The sequence below is a fragment of the Cygnus atratus genome, chromosome Z (assembly GCF_013377495.2).
Source record: "Cygnus atratus isolate AKBS03 ecotype Queensland, Australia chromosome Z, CAtr_DNAZoo_HiC_assembly, whole genome shotgun sequence".
Lineage (NCBI taxonomy): Eukaryota > Metazoa > Chordata > Aves > Anseriformes > Anatidae > Cygnus > Cygnus atratus.
In genome coordinates, this window is record NC_066396.1 from 24,786,818 (window position 1) to 24,811,215 (window position 24,398).

A 24,398-nucleotide genomic window follows, 5' to 3' on the forward strand; every position below is an offset into this window, starting at 1 on the left:
CATCCTGGGCAGCTCCTCCTGCAAGAACACGGGTCCTGCGAGGGGACCAAGTAGAAGGAGAAGTGGCATTGGGACTGATTCACATGACAACTGTTCTTTCTCTTGCATTCTTCCTCCTTCCCTTTCTTCCTCCCTCTCACTCTTTAGCTACCGTCTCTCAGTGGATTATTTGGTCCTCTTTTTTTTCAGTCCCTGGGACAATAAAGCTCTGTGCAATGTACCACTCACCCGGAAAATGAATAATCCCTAACACTCATTCCACATTCCTTCCTAAAGTGTTGTCCCTCCTGGCTCTGTGGTTTGAGGGCTGCCTTGCTCTGCTGGGCAGGGTGAGCCTTCATTTGACCCTGTGCTTGTCCAGCAACACCTAAGGAGGGGAGCTGCGTAAAATGCCAGCTCACATTGACCTGACTGGGGAGACAGTCAGAAGTGATTGAGCCTTAGTGTATGAGCCTCTCTCTGTTTGTTTTAAATACCAAGTTTGCAAAATCAACATAAATTGGAGCTATTTCCACTCTTGTAGTTCAAAGCATTCTCATAGTGTTTGTAAGTGCTAATGAACAATGATGAGAGAAAGCAGAATCCAGGCTTCCAAGACTTGCACATTTTGGGTTATGAGATGCTCAAGCTTGTGTTTTGTAAACAAGGCCTAGAAACTCCTCTGCATACTTGTACTTTGGACTATAGCAAACTTTAGAAGAAAAGATCTAATTGTGCCTGGATTTATTTTACAAACTGGGGCCGTTTCTGCAATCTGTGTGGCCTTCCATTCAGCTGTTTGTTTAAGCCAGGCCAAAAGCCACTTATCTAAAGATGATTTATTCTCACTCTTGAACTGACAGAGCCAAGCTGGGAAGGGTGAAAACTGAGTTGCAGGGTTTAGTATGAGCTCCCCCAGTCAAAACCATAAGGGAAGCTTGAAGGACTGTCCATTGTATTGTTCTGGAAGGTACTTGCGGGTCTTGAGCTTTGCTTGTAGGACACCTTTTTTAAAATAAACAGCAGTGGTATGTATGTGATTGACTCAGATTTGAACTTTGCAGCTGTTCCTTCCTATCTGCATGGTATGCCAGAGCAAAACTCTCTAGCTCAACATCTCAAAGATCAAAACTTTACTCAAATATTATAATTTGGATCAGCTTCTGACTTCTTGGTTTTGGCAGTGTGAGCAAAATGGAGGCAAGTGAGTTTCTTTATGTAGTTCAGAAAATTAGATGTTATTTATTTCCTTAGCATATAGCAATGTTGTGTGGTAAAAGGCAACAGCTAAATATTCGTAGTGACAGATGTGGAAGTATAACTTGAGGCATAATATCTGGCTGTCAGAGTTGTGTCTAAAGAGAAAGTTTTAGTGATATTTTAAACTAGCATGTTTTGTTAGACTAAAGGAACCAACATATATGTTTTCTTTTCTTTTTTTTTTCTTTTTTTTCCCCCTTCATTTGGGAACTCAGATTTATCTTCTTTGGATGCTGTCAGGATCTACCATATTTTAACTCTGTTAAACTTCACTAAATGGCGAGTTTGACCATGAGCATGGTTGAGGGAACAGAGTAAATGAGACTGAGGGTGAAGGGGTGAAGTTCCCTGATATTTTGACCTTGGCATTGAAAACCATTTGCAGGTCCTCTTGCTACTTGATCCTGCTGCAGCATCAGTTTGCTGCTGCCTTAGTGGTTTTGGAGGGGCACAGTATGAACTGGTTGGCTGAAATGAACCACATTTTAAAACACCTTTCCCCTCAAAAAACAAAACAAAACAAAAAAAGCGTGTTTAACTCAGAGAGCTTCTGTGGTGCATCCAACAGCTGTAGTGGCTAACTGAGGAGCTGGTGGTGGGGTGGGGTGGCTGTTGGGACCCAACCCAACCCAACTACACACTGCACTAAATAACGTACTCCCACAGATGAAGAACATGGCCATAAAAACAGGGGCAGGCCCAAATGAGTAAGGGGTGATCCTAAAACAAGGAGTCTGCTTCCTCAATGAGAAATGATTTGAGTGAGTTTATACCAGCGGGGTTAAACAGCCGTTGTATATTTTGAGTTCGGGCTGTCAAAACAAATATTTGACAGTTGCTCAGAAGTGGATGTTGAGTGGCGTGCTGTGAAGAACATGCAGTTCTATCATGGAAAAAACTCATCAAGGTCTGGGAAACTGAGAGGAGGAATAAACAGCCAGTTTTCAGCCTGTAGGAGAGTAGCTTGAACTTCTATGAAGCAAAAATGGGAGAAGAAGGGGTGAGCAGCATGCTGGAAGGCAGCTTCAGGAAGCACAGTTATTTAGTGCAGTGTGTAGCTGGAGAGAGTTTGGTGTATGGTGCACGTCTTTTGTTGGAGTCATTGAAGAAATGGGTAAATTCATTTGGTAACTCAAGGTGGTGCATGTAGGAAGGAAAAGGTTGACTGCACAAGCGCGACTGAACTGTGAATTATTTCCAGTGCTTCATCTGCAACCTTTCTCTGCCAAGTCTCGCAAGTAAGAAATGCCCCCTGCCACTCCCCTGACCTGTGCACCATATTTCTTGCATGTTTTTGTCCTTTTCTGTATAAAAGAAGGTGTACAGGCCTGGCAGTCACACTCAAGATTATCACTAGTACAAGAAATAAGTTATGCAGGTGCTCTCCTGTGAATAATCATGTGTGTCTCTGGAGATGCTTTTCATACCAGAATAAAGTGGTAGTTACTTCGGAAAAGCTGAGTTCCGAAGGTTTCATTTGAAAGCTAAGTATGTGCTGTTGAACTGTCATTATTGGTGACACTTACTAACTTTCACATGCTTTGAAGTTTTGCTGCATAGCAAAACTGGGAAGTTTGTGTTCCAGTGAAGTCCAGAGATTTGACACTGTTTCCATACCATTTTTACCAGGCAATTCTGCTCATGCAGCGATTTTTCTGGAGGTACTTTATTTTAAAATGCTACCACAATGTATTTTTGAGCTTGCATTTCAAATGGAAAAGAATGTAATGGTGTGGACTCTTCCTTCTGGTTCTAACCATGCATCCAACATTTGCTATCAGAAACATGTTTTTATGACTTCCAGTGTTCATATTAAGTTTCTACGTACGTACTTAAATACACATGAACTTTGTTCTCCTCTACATTCAATAAACTGTATTTTATCATTTTATGTGGGTACAGGGTGAGCTGTAAGAGCTGTGATGGGTGTTCCACTGTTGTCCTTTGCACCTTGATTAAAGTAGAGTTAATTAGAAAGATGAGGATTTAACACAGGAGCAGTGCTTGCACAAAAATACAGATTCTAGGGCTTTTTGGAACTTCTCTTGAAAATAAAGATGTTTTTTATTAAATTCTCTTTAATCGTGCCGCTAACATCAGAAGAATATATGCTTTTCCTACATTCCAGTTATTATTTAAAGTGGAAATACTGAGAGAATTAACTTTTTTTTGGCAGGCTGACACTTTAGTTCTCTGTTATTACAAAGGGTGTATTCGAGTCATCCGTATGTCAGGTTGCTTGAAAACTTCATGCTTTTCCCAGATTTTCCAGGGAAAAAACAAAGTGTGCTGAGCTATTATCACAGCACAGCTAAAGCACAACAAAGTATGTTTTGCCTTTTCCTAACATGTAATTTAGTAGATTTTCATAATTAACCTAATAAAACCTATGAAATTAGTTGTCTGATTGCCAGATGTGCACTGTGCACTTTTTCTGGTGCTTTCTGATGTCTTTCTCTAGTTGGCTAGTGGCAATAGGGAGGCTGAAAGTTGTAGGTTGTGCCCTATGTTCTAAGCGCTAAGTAAAATACCAGGAAGAGGCAGGAGCATCCATCAGAAAAACAGGCAGTGTGGTAACAGTGAACTAAGGGTGGCAAAATCCAGTTGTTCGCATGGCAGCTTAGGTCCATACATCCTCAAGTCCCAGAGGAATCTGCAAACATATCTAGATGAGGAAGAAGAGTAATGTGGATAAGATCTTGCGTATAATTCACTAATCCTAGTGTAGGAGAGAGTAAAAATGGCTGGATTAAATTCTGAATCTGTTGAAATTGTGTATTTTTTTTTTTAGTTTTGCATTCAGTGGGACTAAGAATTCAACCTCTGAACTCAAAAAATCCTAAGAAATTGAACACCAACTCCCTTGCTCTTTGACAAAGCTAAAAAAAAAAAAATGAGTAAGGGAAGGGAATGTCTGTTTTTGTGCTATTTGCTGAGCCCTTTATATTTGGCACAGGTGTAGTGATGAGGCACTGTTTTGCTTCTCGTTATTTTGCCTTTGGTTGAATGCTGATATCTTTTTTTTTTGTGTGCGAGTAAAACTTGAAAGCACCGTGCTCCCATCGCCGAGGGGATAACATGAGTGCATTTCCTGTTCTCCCCCTTTTTCCAAGCGACACATTTTAAGTTCAAGCACAGAGGCGTGTGTGTTGATCCATCTGTTATTTTAAGGAAGATATTTGGATCTGAGTTAGAAGTGTAATGATCTCCAATTGCCTCTTGTACCATGATAAGTATAGCTCTGGGAATGTCATCAGCTACTGTTCAAAGGCAGCAGAAAGGGAAGGCCCTTGGGGAATATCGTGCTGTAGTCCCAGCCCACAGAGGGCTGCAGGAGGAGCAGATGGAGGGCATGAAGGAACCCATAGCAGACTGGCAAACCAGGTCACCAGGACTTTATTCCACAGATTTGCATTAGCAGTGGTGCAGGTCACCCTGAGGCTGCCAGTGTCAGCATCCATTCGCGATAAGACGCGACAGGCCTGCCGGCAGGTCACTGCTGCGAAATCGTGGCTTTAAAGCAGGAGGACCTCATGGTGCACCAGTTCTGCAACCCTGTCCCTTGGGTCCGGGCTCTGTCCCTGCATTACCACCGCATCCTGGCGGGCAGGGGCTGTCCCCGAGGGGCTCCCCGCAGCGCGCCCCGTGCCTCCTGCCCGGACCCCCGGCAGGGCAGGGCAGCCGTTCAGCCCAGCTGCACGGCTGCAAAACCGCTTAAACACGTACGAGAGCTCTGCTGGGTCGCTGCCAGCAACCTTGGTAATTTCAAGCAGAGGAAGATGATGTGGGCGTGCTGGGGGGAGTGGGTGGGACGGCTCGGCTACGGAGACCTCGCTTGCAGACACAGAGCCACGGTGGGACGGGACGGAGCAGATAGTAGCGTATGTACAGCTGGGCTGTGGGAGATTGATCGCTCCCCTGGGACAAGACAGGGAGGTTTCCAGCAGGCTCTGTGTGACGAGCCCTCATGAGAGCTCCAGTGTGTCGGTTTGGACCCACACAAGATTCCAGCTTGTTGTTGGGATGTGCGGGGGTGGAGATGAAGGCTTTTTCTCCCTGCTGATGTGGTCTCTCTCTCTTGTAGGTGTGTGATGTCAAACAGTGGGCAGTCCTTGCAGCCTGCCCTGCCAGCCCGGAGCGTCATGTGCCAGTATGAACAGTAAGAGAGAAAAGCGTACTTCAGCATCTGAGAAAGAAAAAAGGAGGAACTAAACGGCGAGAACAAATGACCGCACTGCTAGCAAAACTTTGAGCTGTTCACTTTTTCTCCTGAGAAATTTCATCTTGGCTGGTGTGAGAGAACTGAAAGAGCAAGCAGAGCCACAACAGTGATTTCCTTAGGGTCCCTTTTCTCTGCTTTAATTTAATTTTTTCCCCTTCGTGCCTGGATTTAAGACTGCCAACTGCACTGATCACAAGCACTGGACACCAATATGTGTCATGTCATTGTAACGTGTCGGTCGATGCTGTGGACTCTTCTGAGTATTGTGGTGGCTTTTGCAGAGCTCATTGCTTTCATGAGTGCGGACTGGCTGATCGGCAAAGCCAAGCCACTGAGCTCCGAGGACATGGACAACAGAACAGGAGGATCACAGGAGCCCTACCATCCAACGCTGGGCATCTACGGGCGCTGCACACGAATCTCCCACATGCAGCTTTCTAGACGAGACACGCTTTGTGGTCCTTACGCCGAAAACTTCAATGAGATTGCCAGTGGGTTCTGGCAGGCGACCGCTATTTTCCTAGCTATGGGAATCCTGATCCTCTGTGCTGTAGCATTTGTGTCTGTCTTTACTATGTGTGTGCAGAGTATTATGAAGAAAAGTATTTTTAATGTCTGTGGACTGCTACAAGGGATTGCAGGTACGTGCGTTTTGAGAGCAACTAACAATTTTAATTTTTGTGCCACTCAGCTGGAGAAACATACTAATTCTGTAGTGTCTACAAGGAGATCTCATTAGACAGACCCAAAGCGATTCTATATGGTGGTGTTTATTCAAACACAGCTGAAATTTATAGCTACACAGCATGTAATACATTGACATTGGCAGCAGGATTGCAGCCTGTTGTGTGCCAAAATGAACTGACCAGTGTTTCTTTTGTTTGCTGTTCTGTGTTTTCCCTCTGCGTGAATTTCTTTCGGTAACAAAAACTTCTCTCCTTTGTTACCAGCAGAGAGCAAAGTTAATTCTCATCTCCCTCTCGCTACTTTAGTAAATTTTCCGTAGACCCAAGGCAGTTCCAGGCTCTTCATGACTATGGTGAGAGCAAATGCCACCACCCCGGGGGTGGCAGCCTGCAGTCACACACCCTGTTCTCCGGAATTTCATGCTAAGCTGCCTCCCTCAAGGACATGAGCTTGGACAAGTCATACCTGACAATAAACCCTTCCTTTGGCCAGCCTGTTGCTCAACAGCAATTATGGAGCCCAGAGAGCTTATCTTTTCCCTGTCCCCATTGTATTTTGCCTGAAAAGGTGAATTGGTTCTAGATATATCTTGTTTCTGTTGGACTGAGGGATTAAACAACCATAGCACGAACTGAAGCTGGAAAGGCCCAGCCAGAGCAGCACTTGGCTTTCCATGCTCGCTGTGAGCGGTGGGAGGCTTGTCCTGTGTGTGGGCGTCCACACAAGCATGTGGGGCGGTCAGAGGGAGAAGAGGGGTCCCCTGCTGCTACTGGCTGCCCCCAGAGAGCTGTGGGGAAGGTGGGAGTGAGCAGGGCCACCTCCGCCTCCCCTCTTGGTGGTGCTCTTAAACAGATCTTTACAATTCAAACAGTGGTTTAGGTATACAAGAACCAGGAGTTTGATCTTGTTTGCTGGAATCAAGAGTCCAGCTTCCCCCCTCTTCACCTGTACAGCCGATGGATGGTCTCCATGTTGGTGTGCCTGGGCAGGAGGGGCTGGACGGGGCGTTCGGGCCTGTGCGAGGTGGCTGCTCCCTCTGGCCTGACCGAGGGCTGAAGCCATCTTTATGCACCACTGCCAACGGTGGCTCCTAAAGCGCCGTGGCGTTGGCTCTCACTGTCCTCAGCTTCATGCAGCTGTGGTGTGAAAGCGTACAGGTTGTTTGGTGTTACCCACAACCTAAGGTTTGTGCTGTGGGGCCAGAATTAGATCCCTATGTTGGCTCACACTGTTTAGGTGATGGCAGAGAATTAGCAGATGAATGTCCTTTAAGTAAAAATTACGTGTCTTGCTGCAGTTGTTCCTGGGTTACAGAATTTGTCAGTACCCTTGCGACAAATAAGTGTCTTCGTAGTGCGAATTATAGCCAGTAGAAGGTTTTAGCTCCTTGCTTTCTTACTCTGTACTTCAGAAATAATCCATGAAACCTGTTCTTCAAGAGATTACATTACTTCTTTTCTGTTGGAGGTGTATTTGTGTGAGAGAGATCAGTTAGTGGTGTAAGTAGATCTTTGGCTCATCGTACTTGGGTCTGTTGAAAAGATAACCAGACTTACGGTTCTGATGCCATCTCAAAGTATCTGTGGTCTGACACGAAAGCTAACAGCAAGTAGATTCTTATCTTAGCGAACTGTTCTGGAGACCGTCTATTTGTGACAGAATGTCACAAATGTTTTAGGTTTTATTATCAAACCAGCTGTGCCTGTAAAGGGAGCCATTGAGCAATATGGTAGACAAAACATTTCTTATATTTTAGAGGATAGAGAAGTCCTGTTTGAGCTGCACTGAGAATAGAGAAGCACTTCCCTTCTTATAATTCAGATAAATGACACAGCATGAAACTGGGTAATTGAAAGGTCGCGTTACTGAAACTGTTGCTATGAGAAATACGCCTGCCAATATTTGCAGCCAGGCGTCTTGTGGCTAGCAACTCGTTTTCTCATGATTAATTTTATTGGGTCCACTGCTACTTTTGTGCCAGCAGCATTACAGCATCTGCTTACTTAGTTGAAAGTATTTTTCTTATGACTTATCACAGCTGTTAATTTCAACTTTCTCAGTCCCTGAGTTTTGGAAAACACTTAAGCATGTTGTAAGAAGGATAGTTGTCGGCATGGTTAATCCATGTGAGGATTATGATATCTAGACTAATACCCTGGCCAGAGAACAACTTGATACAGCCCTGCCTGATTGTTTTAAACTTAAGATCATTCTTTCAAATGTGAGTAATTTATTTTTTTTAAATAAGAGTAGGAAAAGAATTCACACAATCATTTTGTTTGTCAGTGTATATCAACTCAATATCTCTAAGTATGTCAAACATCTCATTTTCAAAGATGAGATGCACCCACAGTAGAGTCATCTACAGGAACTCAGGATCTTGCAGACTTAATCTCATTTAAAACCTCTATATCTTTGCTGTGGATACTTAATATAATTAAAAACATACACCAAGTTAATTTATTCCTGGAGTTCATCATGAAAAAACAAAAACAGATACCGGATATATCTTTTCTGTCTAGCAACATTGGTTGTGACCTGGATGATGCCTACAGTGAAATTATAGAACAGAAAGCCACATCTTTTCTGCTACGGCCCTTGGACAAATGTGCAAACTCTCATTTAGGTCAGTGGGAAGGAGCCATTTACGTATCTGGCCCACAGAGGGTTGTTGTTGTTGTTGTTGCAGAAAATTATAAATACAAGGTTATAAAGGGAGAAAATATGGCTTCTGTTTGAAATCCTGTAATTCCTGTGTAATAGAGCACAATCTTTTACCAGTTGTTTTCAGGCTGCACGCCTTTCTACATGCCTTTCACTCTGGACGTGTAGAAATAGTAATCAGCGATCCTGGTTTTCGAAATGTTTGCAGGTTGTTTCATCTGGAAAAGAATCTTTTCCCTGCAATAGAGAGTGCAGAGAAGGGAGCCATGTAATTAAATAGATAATTACTATCCAGCAGCAAGGAGTCCAGGCAGACTTTCATTCAAATGTCTTTTGGGGTAAAGCATTCTATTTTTACAGTCAATGAATCATTTGAAGTGCAGAGGCTAGAAGAGGCAGTGTGTTACTATACAGTAATTGATAAGAACCAATTCAAAGCAGACTGTCAGAGTAAACACCTAGTCTTATGAAGTAAATAATTGGAGATCCCCTACTGATACACTGTGGTACAAATGTATGATGATTACTTATGTTTACAAGCTTTGTTTGGGCTTTGGTGCTTCCCTGTGATAAGTAATATAACTGAAAGATAAGCAGGATGGGGGTAGCATAGGATGCAGCCCAAACCAGCCAAACACAACGTTGTTTATGCTGTTGATCATCAAAAACCTTTCCTCGCCTTCTGGCACTCTCCATTAGAGCAGCCCGCACGGTCTGCAGCTGCCTTCACCCATGGGGCTGTCCCCATGGCTGCCCCTGCACCTCGCCAGCCCCCCAGTCCTGAGGCAGAGAGCTGGCAGGGATGGGTTCCCTTTGCCTGTTCCTCACACTTCCTCTTCTGGGGCCTGAATGCTGCAAGTTTGGGATTCCCTCCATCGCCCGCCTGCGGTTCCTCCTGCAGCATGGCTGGGGAAGTGACAAAGCTTCTTCCTGCATGAGACTGTGTCAGCATCCCACTTCAGCGTTCTGCTCTCCTCACCCTGTGTGGAGGTTGCCTTCATACTTCACCCCATTTTATTGCTGTCCAGCTTTTCCTCTGGTTCTCCCACTTTGTTGTAGGAGGCTGGCTTCCCCTGGCACCTGTCCTGCTCAGGCCCAAACGCTGAAGCCTCTTCCCACTGCGCTTTCTGTTCTCAGCTCTCCTCTGTTCATTCTTCTCTCCTTTCTATGCTTTATTATTTTTAACTCATATTACCGCTCATCCCTACTCCTGTTACTGGCTGTGTTCTCTTGTGGGTCCCTCTTAGATGCTAATGCAGAACCTGGGCAATAGTTCAGCTGCAGGAGCTGTACTCTCAAATGCAAGGAGGTTTCTGGACAGTTTTCTAACACCAAGATGCAAAACCTGCTTTGAAGCCAGCTGCATCTTTACATCTCATGCACTAAGAAACAGTTCAGCATGCTGTACGTATTGGTCATTGTTTCCACGTGGGCGGGTGGCTGATGGGGAAGATGAACCAAGCAGAGCCTGATGGGAACCATCTGAAGGCAAAGAGGATTGGGAGCTGCTGGTGGGGGGGAACCAGCTGGGGGGCGGCCGGGGGGTTCTGGGGGATTGGTGGTGTGTGGGACTGATCGCCCCTGGCTGCAAGGAGCTGAGGAGGCCACTGGGAGTTGTGGGGAGGAAGCGGGAGGGCAGCCAGGACGTCCCTCTGAGGTGGAGCAGGAGGAGAGCAAGCTGCAGCGGGGGCATGAGGCTGCTGGAGCAGTGCACCAAGGCTCCGAGCGTGATGTGAAGACTTGTGGTAGCAGCAGAGTAGTTTAGGATGTTCAACTGCATGTTGTCAAGAAGCATTGCTGTGTCAGAGAAGGGGCCAAGCTGGCGAGCAAGGAAAGCACTGTGTGCACTCACATGGCTGCCTGCGGGTGACAAGAGGCTGTGGCTTGCTGCGCAGTAGCAAAGCAGAGCAAGAGCAGTTTTGCCCTCAATGGCAAGGGAACTTCTTGTTTGTCTTTCTAAAGTGCAGAGCGTGCATTTTTCAAAAGCATATTTCCTCTTGGATTCAGCTTAGAATTTTTCTTTTCTGATGCCAGAGTTCTGAATTCTTGGGGTGGGAAGAAAGAAAAAAGGGCGGGGGGGATGTTGGGGGAAGGAGGGTATTTCTAATGGAAATCCTGACAGTCTGAACCACTCTTGCTGTCTGTGGTATAGTGCTTCCTGTAACCTACATGGCCAAATGCCAGCGCGACATCTAATACACGCTTGGCTGCTGAAAGTTCAAGCTAAGGGGACTGCTGTGTTGGAGCAAGAGGGAGTATGCCAGGGAAGGAAAATGAGTTCAAGTGCTAAATTGCTGTTGGGTCTGAGGGACGGACGGTATTAGTAACTTTAAAGAAATAAAGTGAAGATGTCAGTGTTTGGTTAGATTTGGAGGTCCCTCACGTCCTACGCTACCAAAGTGGGCTCACAGGGATGAGCAGACACTCAGCAGACTGTAAATGCTCAGGTCTTCACAATTAAAGCGGGGCAGCTGATGTTTTCAGCAAAGAATGCCATCAAATGGTGTTCAGTGGGAGGCCCTTGCGTGATTCCCTGAGAAATGCTTCACTGGGGCACGTGTGTGCACCAAGGTCCATTACCTGTAGTGGTGCTGGCGGGATGCTGGGAACACCTTTGCATCTCCCTTGCATCCTGCTGCCCTGGGAGAGAGCTGGCTGCCCCGCGAGGGGCAGGGAGGGAAATAACAGAGGAGGGATTCCGTTCTGGTGGGTATTTCCTTCCAGGCGTCAGAGCCAAGACCGATGCTGCTGTCGTATACGGGCAGCAAACCCTGCAGGAGAATATCCAAATGCAACAGAGGCAGTGCTTTCATTTGAACACAGGAAAAAAAGATGAAAGCAGCTCAGCCTCGGCAGGCAGAGGGCTGAGGGCGGTCTGCTTGAGCTGCGGGGTTGGTACCGAGGAAATGGAACGGAACAAAAAAATGTCTCGGAGCCCTTTCACCTCTTTGTTTAAGCTGAGGCGGATTGTTGCTTTGGCCTCCTTTACAGGCCCGTGGTCACGAGGTGTTTTTCTTTCCCTTTCTGCTGATTCAGCACAACCGATTCATGTTTTTGAGGGCACTGGCAGCAGCCAGTTGGACAGCAGTGGAAGAGGTTACGGCAAGAGCTGTGAAACGTGCTGGGTCTTTTCCTCCGCTTTTCGTGGACGGAATATTTGACATCGCCTGGTATTTCCCTTCCTAACTTAGGAACCTCCCGAATTTAACCATCCACAGTTTAGTTTCTCATGTGGCAGCTTCAAACCTGCTATCAGCTGTCTCAGGTTGAAGGCTCCCAATGCCCTGGTGGCTGCGCCTCTGCACTGGCCCCATGCGAGGATGGAGTTGAACAGGGGGGTCTGGGCGAGGTGGTAGGGAGCAGGGGTTTTGGGTGATGCGTGAGGTCGTCGCAAGCATAATGAGATGCAATTTGCTTCCCTCCTCTCCTGAAAGCAGTCTACAAGTTTGCACTTTGTTAAAGAGAATACCAAGCAGTAAGATTATACCAATATTGGAAAAAAAAATATAAAGCCACCCCAAACCCAAAAAACCCCAAGCCCCATTACAGGAATCCCCCATATGCTGTCATTCTGCCAAAGCAACCCACATCAAGGCTTTATAAACTGACTTCTTTTTGGCTTTTTCCGTGGGTAGCAAAATATACATAATAGTCATAAGAGCCTCAGCATCTCACCTGTAGCCTTCCCCTCTACCTCCTGTCATGCACATCCTCTACCACGCGTTCGGGTCCCTGTTCCCACACCCTGCAGAGGTTCTTCCCTTGCTTTTCTGCATGAAGGCCGCTGCAGCCAGCCGCTTGCTCTCGGGGCTGCTGGCCCTCATCCAGGGTGACCGAGGGTGGCAGGTCGGGTACAGACCACGGGCCCCGCTGGCTGCATCCCGCTGGCACTGCCTGCCCCCCTGAGCCCGCCCCGCTGACTTCGATCAGATTAAGAGCTGGTTGCCAGAACATTTGCGGTCCTGAAGGTGTCTGTTACGTGGTGGCTGTCGCTGAAGTTGCGTGCATCTGCACAAGCCTCTTTGGGTTAGGGCAGCATACTGCATTGACCCCAAGTTATAAAGGCAGGGTTGTTTGGCCTAGCTGGTGGCGTGCCCTTGCGCCGAAGCAGTAATCTGCTGTGGTTGCACAGAGAAGGAGAACAAGCAGAGTCACTGCCCGCACCGCCTGCGTGGTGTTGAACAAGGCTAATCCTTCCCCGCCTTCACCGTTTTTCTCCTCCTCTGCTGAAATGTTGTTGCTGGGCTGTGCCTGCTCTGTGGGGGCCTGTTGCACTGCCACCTCATTGATCACAGCTGCTTAATTTCCTGTTTCTTCAGCAGCATTTAAAACCTTTTTTTTTTTTTTTTTTTTTTTTTTTTTTGCTATTTTGCTAGGAAATGAGAAGATAGTTTCAGGATTTGCAATGGAAATTGGCTTTGTTAGTATACGCTGTTGTTTAATGTGGCACAACAGCAGCTGCACGGGAGACTGTCAAAACTAAATAGCATGCCTCCACTTACCTAAACAGGCATCTGCGTAACCCCCTTCTTGAGGGTTGATCCCAGGGATGGAATGAGAAACCGTTTGCGCAGCTCTCACCCCCAGCACGCGGCGTGACACACAGATGCCCGTCATGACTGACCAGTTTGTTGGTCTCCTGTGATGTTAGCCTAGCAACGGTACAGCGGAGTGTAAAAACCAGCAGAAACAATTGCTTGCTGCAGTTCTAGGCCCTTAGGAAGGGGAAAAACTCTTGGAGCACAGATTAAAAAAAAAAAAAAAAAAAGGGTTTTCTTATACGAAGATCATTGCTGAACTGTCTTCAGAATTTTCCCTCACAGCAACGCACTGTCTGCTCATACTGATATTTCTTAGTGTGAGAAGTGGTTTTACAAAACTAGGTGTTTTAGGAGGAGGAAGCTGCTTTTATATCATTTGAACGTAGAAGGGCTAGTGTTTAACTGGTTGTCTACGTTGTAATCAAGAACAGACTAATAATCCTAACGAAATTTAAATCTAATCTAAATTTTCTATTTCTTAAGGCTTCTTTTTGAGTGCAGGTGCCTTGTAATTGATTACATAACATTATGGGGGCAAATTCCCTACAGTGAAACATGGGAAAATGTTCTCTGCTGACAGACTTAAAACAGGGAGTTTTAGATGAGTTATCTGGATAAAAAGATTTTTTAAATAAAGTTTCTGCTGTTTTTCATGAGCACCTGACTGTGCTGTGCAGCCTAGTTTCAGATCTCTGTTTTAAGGAATCCTAAGAGTAAAGGCATAGGAGTGCTGGCAACGACTAACAAGAAGTTAAATGTAAGTAATGCTGCATCCACTGCAGCGCAGCTGTGCAAAGAGAGAGGGGGTTAAGTCTTTGACAGAGCACGCTTGAGCCCTGGAAGCCTGTATAGGAACGCAGTGGAAAATAGCCTCATGTCATGTTTTCAGAATGAATTTGTTCCTCCCAGCAGGAGAAACAAGCAGCAGTAATTCACAGGTAGATTGGCTGTGAATTAAAATTCATTTACTGTATGTTAGCGACAGGAACTGAAAGTATTCCTTGCGGAAAACTTTCCTTCAGAAAGGAAAAATTTTTGTTCTCTGTTCTTGATTCTGTCTTGAAGATTGGCTTCTGTTCAGATACACTGGGACAAAAGCAAGAAATGATTTATTAAGAAATCATTATCATCATAATCTACTGTCCTCCTGCCAGATCCATCTTAAGGCAAACTGTCGACAGGAGATAATTGTTGCTTCATTAGATTATGCTGACATAGTTATACAACACAGAAATAAGCTTTGTACTTCTATGACTAATGAAAATTTAAGTGCTTTAATCTTAACTTACAGCATTAAACAGCTTAGAAAGCCGCAAAATGCGGATTAAATACAGAAGGAATATTTAAATATGTCAAGTATAGGAGTGACAGAGTCAAATTCAAGACTTGTAAGACTTAATTGATCCAGAGAGTAATTTCTTTTATGTGATTCAGTAGATTGTGCTAGGAAGTGGTCTTGTGTCTCTGTGCGCTGTGATTATGAATGGAGGCCAAGGATGAGCCGCTTGGTTCCTGTTCCAGCACCTTGTGAGCTTCAGGACAAACTCTGCCGCCTTTCATTCACTTGCTCCTGGCTCCATGTAGCCTATCCACTGCCCTTCTCCACCATCCTTCTGTGGGCGCTTCAGAAAACAAAACCAAGTACCCCCACACTGCCTTGTGCTGTCCATAAATGTCTGGAAAGCAGTTAATCTTCATTTTCCCTCTGTCTTGTTGCAAGGGAGGCTATGGACATGATGAAACAGCTGCCAGCCTGCTGCTCAGGGTTATCTCGCTTGTTTCTTGCTCTCTGTCTCTGCGTGCCTTGTCTGAAAAGGACACTGTCAGCTATTGGAGGCAGAAACTATGAGCAGAGCTGCCAAGCTCTGCAGGAATGTGAATATAAATAACAAAAACGGGAGAGATGCAGGCAGGTGAGCCCCAGGGACTGAGCAGCGGGCTACAGAAAGGCAGAGACACAGGCAATTAAGCAGAGTTGTAAGGGACCTGGCCAGGCTGTGCCCTGTGGACACTAGCATGAGAAATCAGTGCTGAAAATTTACCAGTCTGGCCAGATGCTATCCTGTAATTGTTTTTTGCTCAACTGTAGCTGCTTGCATGTGTGTGAGATGTAGATCAAGGCTATGGTACTAGCCACAGAAACACCCCTGTGGGTTTTGCATGCTGCTTAAAATGGTTGTGCAGCGATCCTTAGGTTAGCGGTGAGAGCACACAGAGACTGAACTATTCACATTGCATTTAACCATTTCTCCTGTTTAAAGTAGAGATTGACTTTCCAAGGAGCATCATAACCTCTCCTGTCTTTGCTACCACTAATACACCTGACCTTGTTCTCTCCCCATGAGCGTTTTTCCTTTCCTTCCTTTTGCATCCGTGCTTCCAGAAGCACAGAGCAGTTCTTTTCTTCTGGTCTCTGGAAGTTGCTGCTCTGGCTACAGGTGGTTGGACAGTGAAGCGCTTTCTTCTGCTGACTTCTGCTTTAGACCATGGTTTGCTCCGAGGCTGGATGATAAAGAATCTTCCACCCATTTTGTTCAAGCAACAGGAACCACTGAGATGAGCTCTGTAGCATGTGACCATCCCTTCTGTAGTCACTGGGAAGCAGCAAAGTTCCTCCTGATCCTTTACTCGAACCTCCCTTTCTGGGCAGCCTCCACAGGGAGGGAGAGTCAGAAGGGTACCTTTGAACCCTGCACAGCTGCGCCGATGCCCTTTGGAGCTTTGAGCTGATTACACGATGAGGTGTCCATTCCTCTCCGCTTGCTGTTAGTCAGTGTGAAACCCAAGGAGTGCCATTTCTGTTGTGGGTGTGTTGGATTGGCTTAATTGGATAATCTTTATTAACTTTCCCTAACAAGTAGGAACCAGGTATTACTGAAATTACAAACGACGGTAAATGTTAGCGATAGTGAGGTGTGTTCTCAGAAGCTCTGTGTCTGCACTGAAATGGAGTAGAAAGGAGGTTCAGTGGTGAAAACTCCCCCCCCCACCCCCCCTTTATTACACTAGGCCAACATGTGATTCACAAGTTAGCTGTCTGAAGGGGATGGGGGGAAGAGGTGAGAATCTGGGCTGTGGCCATGGTCACAGTTAAATTTTCTCCAGATCTTTTCAACTGAGAAAGTGGCTGTAGTTTATCCAATCATGGGCTGCATTCAACATTTCTTCGGGAATTTTCTGTACTCTTTAAAAAAAAAAAAAAGTCTGAATTCAGTAACGTACTGATGACTACACTTGACAGCAGTTCTGCAGCCTTTTGGTGGTGGCTGAGTTTTGGGTAGTGGCTTCTCAATTAGGGCAATACATCTTGTGAAACAGTAGCTTTCAGGGGTCATTCAGTGCTCTATTTTTGGTTAAAAGAGGTGGTTGTAACTTCTCAGTCCTGCCGTGACTCAGCTGGAAGCTACTTTGTAGTTAAACACAGGACCTCCAGGTTTGTTAGTGATGGGGTGGTAAACGTCAAAAACTTCCTTGGCAGCAGCAGCTACAATGGCATTTCAGGCCTGGTTTTGTAATTCAGTGCTGGTGATTTTTAACTAACAAAGGGCTTGTGATCATTAGAGAAAATGGCAACTGGAACATATTAATAATGTACAGTCAGAAAAATACATTGTTTAGTCATGCTGGTTACGATGAACAGGAAACTAGTGATGAATTGAGGAGAGGAACTGCTGGTGTTTAGTCTGAAACGGCTGCTGGGCTCAGCAGGATGAAAGCACAGCTTATCCAGGTCCGTCCAAGATAAAGCAATACTTTACACTTAATGTAGTTTGGCCAATCAGACAGGAAACACTGCACAAAATTTGTCGCTGGTTCTTAAATGTAAACAGTGATGAAATCCCTTCAAAGAGAACGGGTATCATTCACTAGCAGATTTTGCTGCCCTCAAAAATAGTAGCATTTAGTTCATTCATGCCAATGTTGTTCTATCATCATTAGAAAAATACTGGATTAATGACTTCTGTGAAATGTCTGGCATTTACAGACATTATTAATTTTACACAGTTGGATGATGTTTTTGCATTTTGTGTATATTCTATGCTTACTAGCAAGGACTCAGCTTTTCTTAGGAATTATTATTTTTAATTTGGCTGAATTTCTTTAAACAAACAATTAAGGAAATCTAATGTACTGCAGAATGGGCTGTTCTAGCTGAATAGAAGATGGGAACAAGTTGTTCTTGGTAATCTCTTAGTACAGAGAAACAACAAGACTTTTCTATTTCATTAGCTAGTAGAAATTCTGGTATAAGATGAAATCTATGAATGAACGAGTGCCACAAATAAAAAGCACAACTTTCAGCTCACTTATAGATGATGGTAATACCTTTACCAGCTATCATCCTCAAAATGCCAGGCTCAATAAAGGGCTCTACAGTGCAGGACAAATAAATCAGGTGTAATACTTCTGTGAGTTGGAAGGCTGTATTCATTTTCTGAATGAATTGGTTGTCTTTAAGCAAAAACTGCTTTGCGTAATTCTTCATGTTCTTCTGAGTAAAATTTGAAAGAAGACTGTAGAAAGCAAATGTAGATACCTATGAGTTGTCTTCATGTTTAGCTATGTACCTTGTAGGAAGGAGATAAGTTTTTAACTCACTGTGATTTTTAGCAGAGTTTGTATGAAAGCACTACAACCCCTACCATACTACGCATTTTGATTAAAGCTCTAACCTTTGTACAAAGATGCATTATGTGTAGAGGGACTCTAGTATGACCTTTTCATTTCCTAATGAAGCCCTTCACTGCTTAGGTAAAGATTGGTCCTCAGAGAAAACTATCAATAAGAGAGACAATCAGATGAGCAAAACATCTCCTCTGAGCTTTTTAATTCCAGACAGAAGCACAATAAGTATGTTCAAGTGGTTTAGCAAGATCGGGAGCTGAGGCTTTTGCTTTTGCATTGCTAGAAATATTCTTTCCTGTGTAAGTTCTGCAGCAGCCCATCACCTCTTTAGAAGAGCCCAGTGTTACCTACACACTGGCAGTGGATACTTACATCCATTCATTAGTGGCTGACTCCAGAGTCTCTTCATTGCAGAAGAAGCTTATTGAAATTGCTGGATGATTTTTCTACTACGTCCTAATGTGGACATGTAAGGAGATGTTCTATGAGATTGTTTTTTCCAGATAAGAAAATAAACATAGGACAAATCCAGAGGAAAAGGACAAACGTATTTATGAATGACTAAATAAAGCTAAATACAAATTTGTAAGTTGATGCAAACATTTGTAGATATTTGAAATGTGGAAGTATAACAGTATGTAGAGATGCTCAAATGTTTGCAAGCTCTGTACACCTAACAGTAAGTAATGTGTGAAAACAAAGGATGGGGAAGGAATACATAGAGTAAAATTAACAACAAGGTAATTATATGTATATCCATATATATCCATATAATGTAGGATAGTTCCAGTTTTAAACAAAATGCTGCAAAGTATATACTACAGTGATTTAGTATTTGTACAATTAGTAAAGGAAGGTGGATGAAGAAGAGTTGTCTTCTCCCAGTTCCTACTTATGAGTCAGTAGTAGTCATTATAACTGTTAGTACGTGTGTTTCATTTGGTGTTACACTTACCTTTTGTTAAACTTCTGTCTTTTCTTTCTGTTTCTGTTTCTAGGCCTCTTCCTTATCTTAGGCTTGATACTTTACCCTGCAGGTTGGGGATGCCAGAAAGCAATAAGCTATTGTGGACATTACGCCTCTGCTTACAAACTAGGAGACTGCTCCTTGGGCTGGGCTTTCTACACTGCTATTGGTGGCACTATTCTGACGTTCATCTGTGCGGTCTTCTCGGCGCAAGCTGAAATTGCTACATCCAGTGACAAAGTGCAAGAAGAAATAGAAGAAGGAAAAAACCTTATCTGCCTCCTTTAACTCCAGTGGGGAAAATACCAGTGCCTGGATATTAATTTTCAGTATAATTGACTGGATAAGGAGATCCACTTACCAGTTTCCACCATTTGTGTGATTGAGCCCCATGCAGTCCAGCCCTGAACTACTGAAATGGTCTTTCTTCCTTGCTGGGCAATGAGGATCGAATAAAGGATTCTAAGAAAGCAGAATGTAAATACTTGGGAATTTTTTAGTTTCATTATATTATCAGGACATTGTGGAATATACTAATCAGATTGGGGATGTGAGGAATCATGTATACCTTGGGGATATTGTTATGACCGACAAATTCTGATTGATCGGATTGCCTTGCCCACCTTGGTCACTTTGAAGAATTTGGATTTAAAATAATAAAAGCCAGCACATTTTCTCTTATATGGAGGAGAAGCTTATTTTAATTAGGCTTTGTTTCCAAGGGCTCCCCTCACCTGTGACTATTTCACCACCACCTGGTTTGGTACCATATTTTTCATTGAGGTGCTTTTTGATATTGAACTTCCTTAAAGTACAGTGCCTTCTCGGAAGTGTTGAGATGATGGAGAGAGCAAAGCTGACATGACACAGTTTACATTAATCTTTAAGCAGTTAAAGTTGAATCCCTTTCTTCAGCTTGAAACTTACAACACAAGATGCATGCCCCTTGTTGTTTAGCGGGTAAATTATTTTGGTTTAGACTATGCACAGAAGCTGTTGTTACACTGGCTTTCACTTGACTCTGATAAAATTGTTAGAAATACCATTTTACCATATGTTCGGCAAAGTATTTTTACAGCTACTCTGCTTTTGTTTGAAACCCCTGAAATCCCAAGCAGATGATAATTCCCCACAGCACAGCTTAGCATTATTTTGTGAATGCCAACAGCTGGGATGGGGCTTCAGAGTCTTCTACAAACGTAGATCAAATGTTGGACTTCAATGGTATTATTCTTGATCTTGCCAGTGAAACTTCATTCCTAGTATACAGATCAGTATGTCTCATGTCCCAAAGCCAGCTGAGTCCTTAAGAAATTTAATTTTTTCAGGAAGTCATGCCAAATTCTAAATGGGTGGGAAGATCTTTTCCCATTTTTTAAACCACATGTAGTATGGAACCTTTTCCAACTAAATCAGCAGAAATAAAACAGACCTTGCCACAAATGACATTCCCTTCTCAAAGGCAGTTGGTTGCATTACTTGTGGTGTCCCATCACTTACTAGAACTACTTATAAAAACAAATCTTAAAGGTATTTTAAAAAAAGGAATGATGCAACTGTGGCATAAGAGCATAGGGAAGAATTCATGTGAGAAGTAATTCTCATGAAATTTAAGTGAATTTTAGACTCCTCTTCTTACTTAGTGGTAATGTTTCACATCATCCAGTAATAATGATGCTCTCTATCACTTCACTGTATAATGTGAGCAGAGATTCCAGTTTATCGCCAGGTCAGTCTATCAAAGTGTGCCATTAGCTATTTATCGATATTAAAAATCATTACTCTGCAGGTAGAAGACTAATTTCTATACACTGCTCCTCTCCGGTGATGCAAAATACAAGGCTCATTCAGCAGCCACTACAGCAAGCACAGGCCTAGCCTTGAGCTAGCAAGCAAGCACGAGCAGTCCTGGTGTTGGAGCACCCCTTCAGTGCCTGCTGTGCCCCCCAGATGCTGCCTAGGCCTGGCTGACCTGTGCAGCAAAGCAGGCTCAGCTCCTCAGCGCCCAGCCAGTGCACATCAGTGCCCACTGCGTGTTCAAGCCACATGCCAGATGGATGCAGAGGTGACTGCTGAGCCACTGTTCAAAAACCAGGATTAACTTCTGGCAATACTAAAAAGGGATTGTTTTAATCTAGCCTCTTCGTGCATCCACCTGTTGCTCCAGCCCACTTCCACCACAGTCTAGATTTTAAAACGGGTAATTTTATTCTTAATATTTAATTTTAAAAACACAACACCAACAACAAAACAACAAAGTTATTGTCTGCAGCTATTTATGCCAACCAGCTGCACAAAGCAAGATTTAGTTTAACAGATCAAAACTACTAGTGCAAACTGGTGTCCAAGGACCCAAAAAAAAAAAAAAAAAAAAAAAAACCAACCCTCACAGCCATATTGTCCTGTCCACGCTTGTGCTTTTCATGTTTTTTCCTAGACACACAAACGTACCCTCTAAAGGGCATGCATGTTACTTGTACTTGAAGCCCAGCACAGCTGCTGGCTGGTACAACACATCCTTCTGGTGTTCCTCTTGAGCCCTCTACTGGAGTGCACACCACTGCGGCTGGGGCATTAGCTCAGTTGTGCTTTTGTGGACAGTGTAATGGGAAAAGAGGGGCTAGTAAGAATAAGAGTAGCCTATAAGTTGTTGAAAAACGAATTACAAAGTAGATTTACAGTTTTAGCTTCTCTTAGGTGGGTAACAATCCAATGTCAATGTTGCCACTGCCAAGTCTTGAAACTATATTATTGAGGAAAAAGCTGCTTTGGCTTCAACACTTGATTAGCCAGAATAAGGTCAGTTTTTCCAAAAGGTATGGAGGCCATATACTGCTTTGCTTTAGCTGTAAATCATGAACAACCTTACTATACATTACTAGCCAACCTCTGCTATGATCTACAGCAGGCTTAAAATTTTTAATATTGGGGTTTTTAAATGCAAAGGAAGTATTTTCAGTGGCATGTTTTGCTTTTGTTCGCATTTGTAACCAAGAAAAAACCAGCTTTTCTGCTTGCTGCTGGTATGCTATCAACCTGCTGTGCAGCAGCATAATCAACTAACTTGCACAGATATCTATGTTCATTACATAGCACAGATAGAAGACAGGCTGGGAAGAAATACAGCAAAAAAATTAGAATTTCTTTTCTCAGGGTTCTGTTTTTCTAGCAAGTGATAAGGTGGTATATATTGCAGCTTTTTTCTGGATGAGTTTATCAGATGTAGGGTGCACTCGTTAAATTTGACAGCTGTTTCAAGTTGTTCCCAAATGTCACCTCAGCAGCAGCTTTCAAAGATGTTTCCCCCAACCAGCCCCATCACCACCCAAAAAAAAAAAGAAAGAGAGATAATTCAGCTTAAAGCTAAATAAATTTCATGAGGGGGACTGCGGAGTGTAACTGCTTGTTAAAGTATATGCACTGCATAGGATCTAGAAGACTTTGCTGTGGATTCTTTAAAACCTGTGTGCCAATTACTTCAGTTTAATTTTTTTTTTGTGGTATTGAAGAATTCTTCAAACATCTGTGGTTTGATCAACTTTGTAAACTTGTATTCTGTAAAGTGCCATAGACTTTTTTTTTTAATTGTAGCATATTTAAATATATATATATATATATATATATACACAAATTTGTGTGAGATGTGCAATAACAGGAATGTCTTTTTTTCATAGTTTTTGCTTTTAAACAAGATATTTGAAAAGGGACTTTCCCAGGGAAGAAGGGGCTGGAGGTTTGGTGGTGTGGACAAACTAAGGATAGACTAATGCAATAGAATTATGGAGTTTGAGGATGAATACAACAGTAACAGTAGCTTAAAGATTTAAGAAAAAAAATCTCTTCTAGAGGGATCTAAAATAGATCTATGTAGTACAGACAATTGAAATGTGAAACTGTAGCCATCTCTGGCAAAATACAATCTAAAAGCTGAAAACGCTCAGCAAGGTTTCTTCATGTGCTTTATTTATGCACTGCAAAAAACATTGCTACTGAGCTATTTCCTGTTTGTCTATATCACCTTTGTATCTATTTTACTCAATAAAGTTCTCTGGATTCTAAGTTTTTTTTCATCCTGATCATTTCAATTTTGCATTGTTATCCCCCATCAGAGTGTCTCACTTGCCACTCATGGTCGTAAATGAAGAGGAGTTAGTCTTCCTTGAAAGCTGTGGGCACTGGTGCCTACCACAAGGGAAGGACAGATCCCAACAAAAGCAGATCATGGCAGCAACATATACACCACAGCCACTCTCTACAGGAAGAGATGCTGTGCCAGTCCAGCTAGATGAGATTTTGAGCCATGGTTTATTTGTGGTACTGTTTTTTCTGTTTTTGAGTCACCACTATGTACATTTGTTAGCACGAATGATGTACCTAATGTGTTACTTTTTAATCTGAAAGTCAATTAAAATGTGAGTTTTTCAAACTGTAACAGGAGTCTGACTATCTTAATTCAAACATATTAAGTATGTTTAGCCAGAGCAAGTTTTCTTTAATCGTAGCTTTAATAGCATTTAAAAGCCCAGCCCAGTGATTTTGTTAGTGTTTTAGGTTTCTAACTGACTTTAACAATTATTACCACCTACTGATCAAAAAATATGTGATTTGAAACTGTAGCTATGCATTATACAATACAGTTGCATTAAAGAGACTTTCTAATTAAATACGTCTGACATGTTTTTCATTTTGCTACTAAAGCACTGTAGCTCGTTTCTCATGAAAAGAGGGGTAGAGAAAGTTATAAAACAAAAACTGCTTAATCACAGACCTTTAAATAGTATTTGACACAATGCAATATTAGTTTTCACCTGCAACTTGACAAACACTAAAGAGAGGTTATATATTGCTCTCTAAACAAATGTATGGCAGAACCAGGGGCACAACTTTTGGTAGTTCAAAGAAAAGTTGGGAAGTCTGTTTTCTCTGAAAGTTGTTAAGGTCAACTTCTATTAAATATACATTGACATCAATTAGATTGAATTGAGCTTCTTACACTTTATGAACTTCCAAAAAGTAGTTCTTGATGAAAACTTGAAACATTTTCCTTGTCTTTTAGAAACCTACAGTCCAGAAAAAAAATAGAGGATAGGTGCTACTCAGTGAATCACTACTTTAGATGCCCTTATGGATTTCAAAGCAGGTGTATATATATACATACACAACGCATTTTAAAAAAAAAAAATACTGCAGAAAGAAAGCTCAAACTGCACTTTTTGTATAGCAAAAATCTCATTTCTTTTCAAAATGATTAATGTAAAGGGAAATGTGGAGTTCAATTCTTAAAATGTGTTAATTCCTATAGATTGCTGTGTTCTAGTAAATTGTTTCCTCAGTTCCAGCTAGGATTAGAATGGTGATGCAATGAGAAAGTGAATATATATTATTAACTCAGAGACAGGAGTATAAAGACGTTGTCTTGCTCCTATGATTCATTGAAAGCTTGTTTTCAAAC

General features: G+C 43.1%; 1 protein-coding gene and 1 pseudogene across 9 annotated transcripts in view; both read left to right on the plus strand.

Moving 5' to 3' along the window:
* The window catches only part of LHFPL2 (LHFPL tetraspan subfamily member 2), a 139,322-nt gene extending 119,695 nt beyond the window's left edge, over nt 1-19,627 (plus strand). For 6 of the 9 annotated variants that reach the window (XM_035553555.2, XM_050716386.1, XM_035553556.2 and 3 more), the window contains 2 exons: nt 5,324-6,102; nt 18,978-19,627. In XM_035553555.2, coding sequence (XP_035409448.1) covers nt 5,673-6,102; nt 18,978-19,234 — 687 coding nt within the window. In that variant the 5' untranslated portion in view covers nt 5,324-5,672 and the 3' untranslated portion in view covers nt 19,235-19,627. Of the gene's footprint in view, nt 1-5,014; nt 5,227-5,323; nt 6,103-18,977 lie in introns of those variants that run through there. The other 3 variants (XM_050716389.1, XM_050716392.1, XM_050716388.1) reach the window with 3 other exon arrangements.
* Nucleotides 19,286-21,695, plus strand: LOC118251417 (uncharacterized; annotated as a pseudogene).
* The last annotated feature ends 2,703 nt before the right edge of the window (nt 21,696-24,398 follow it).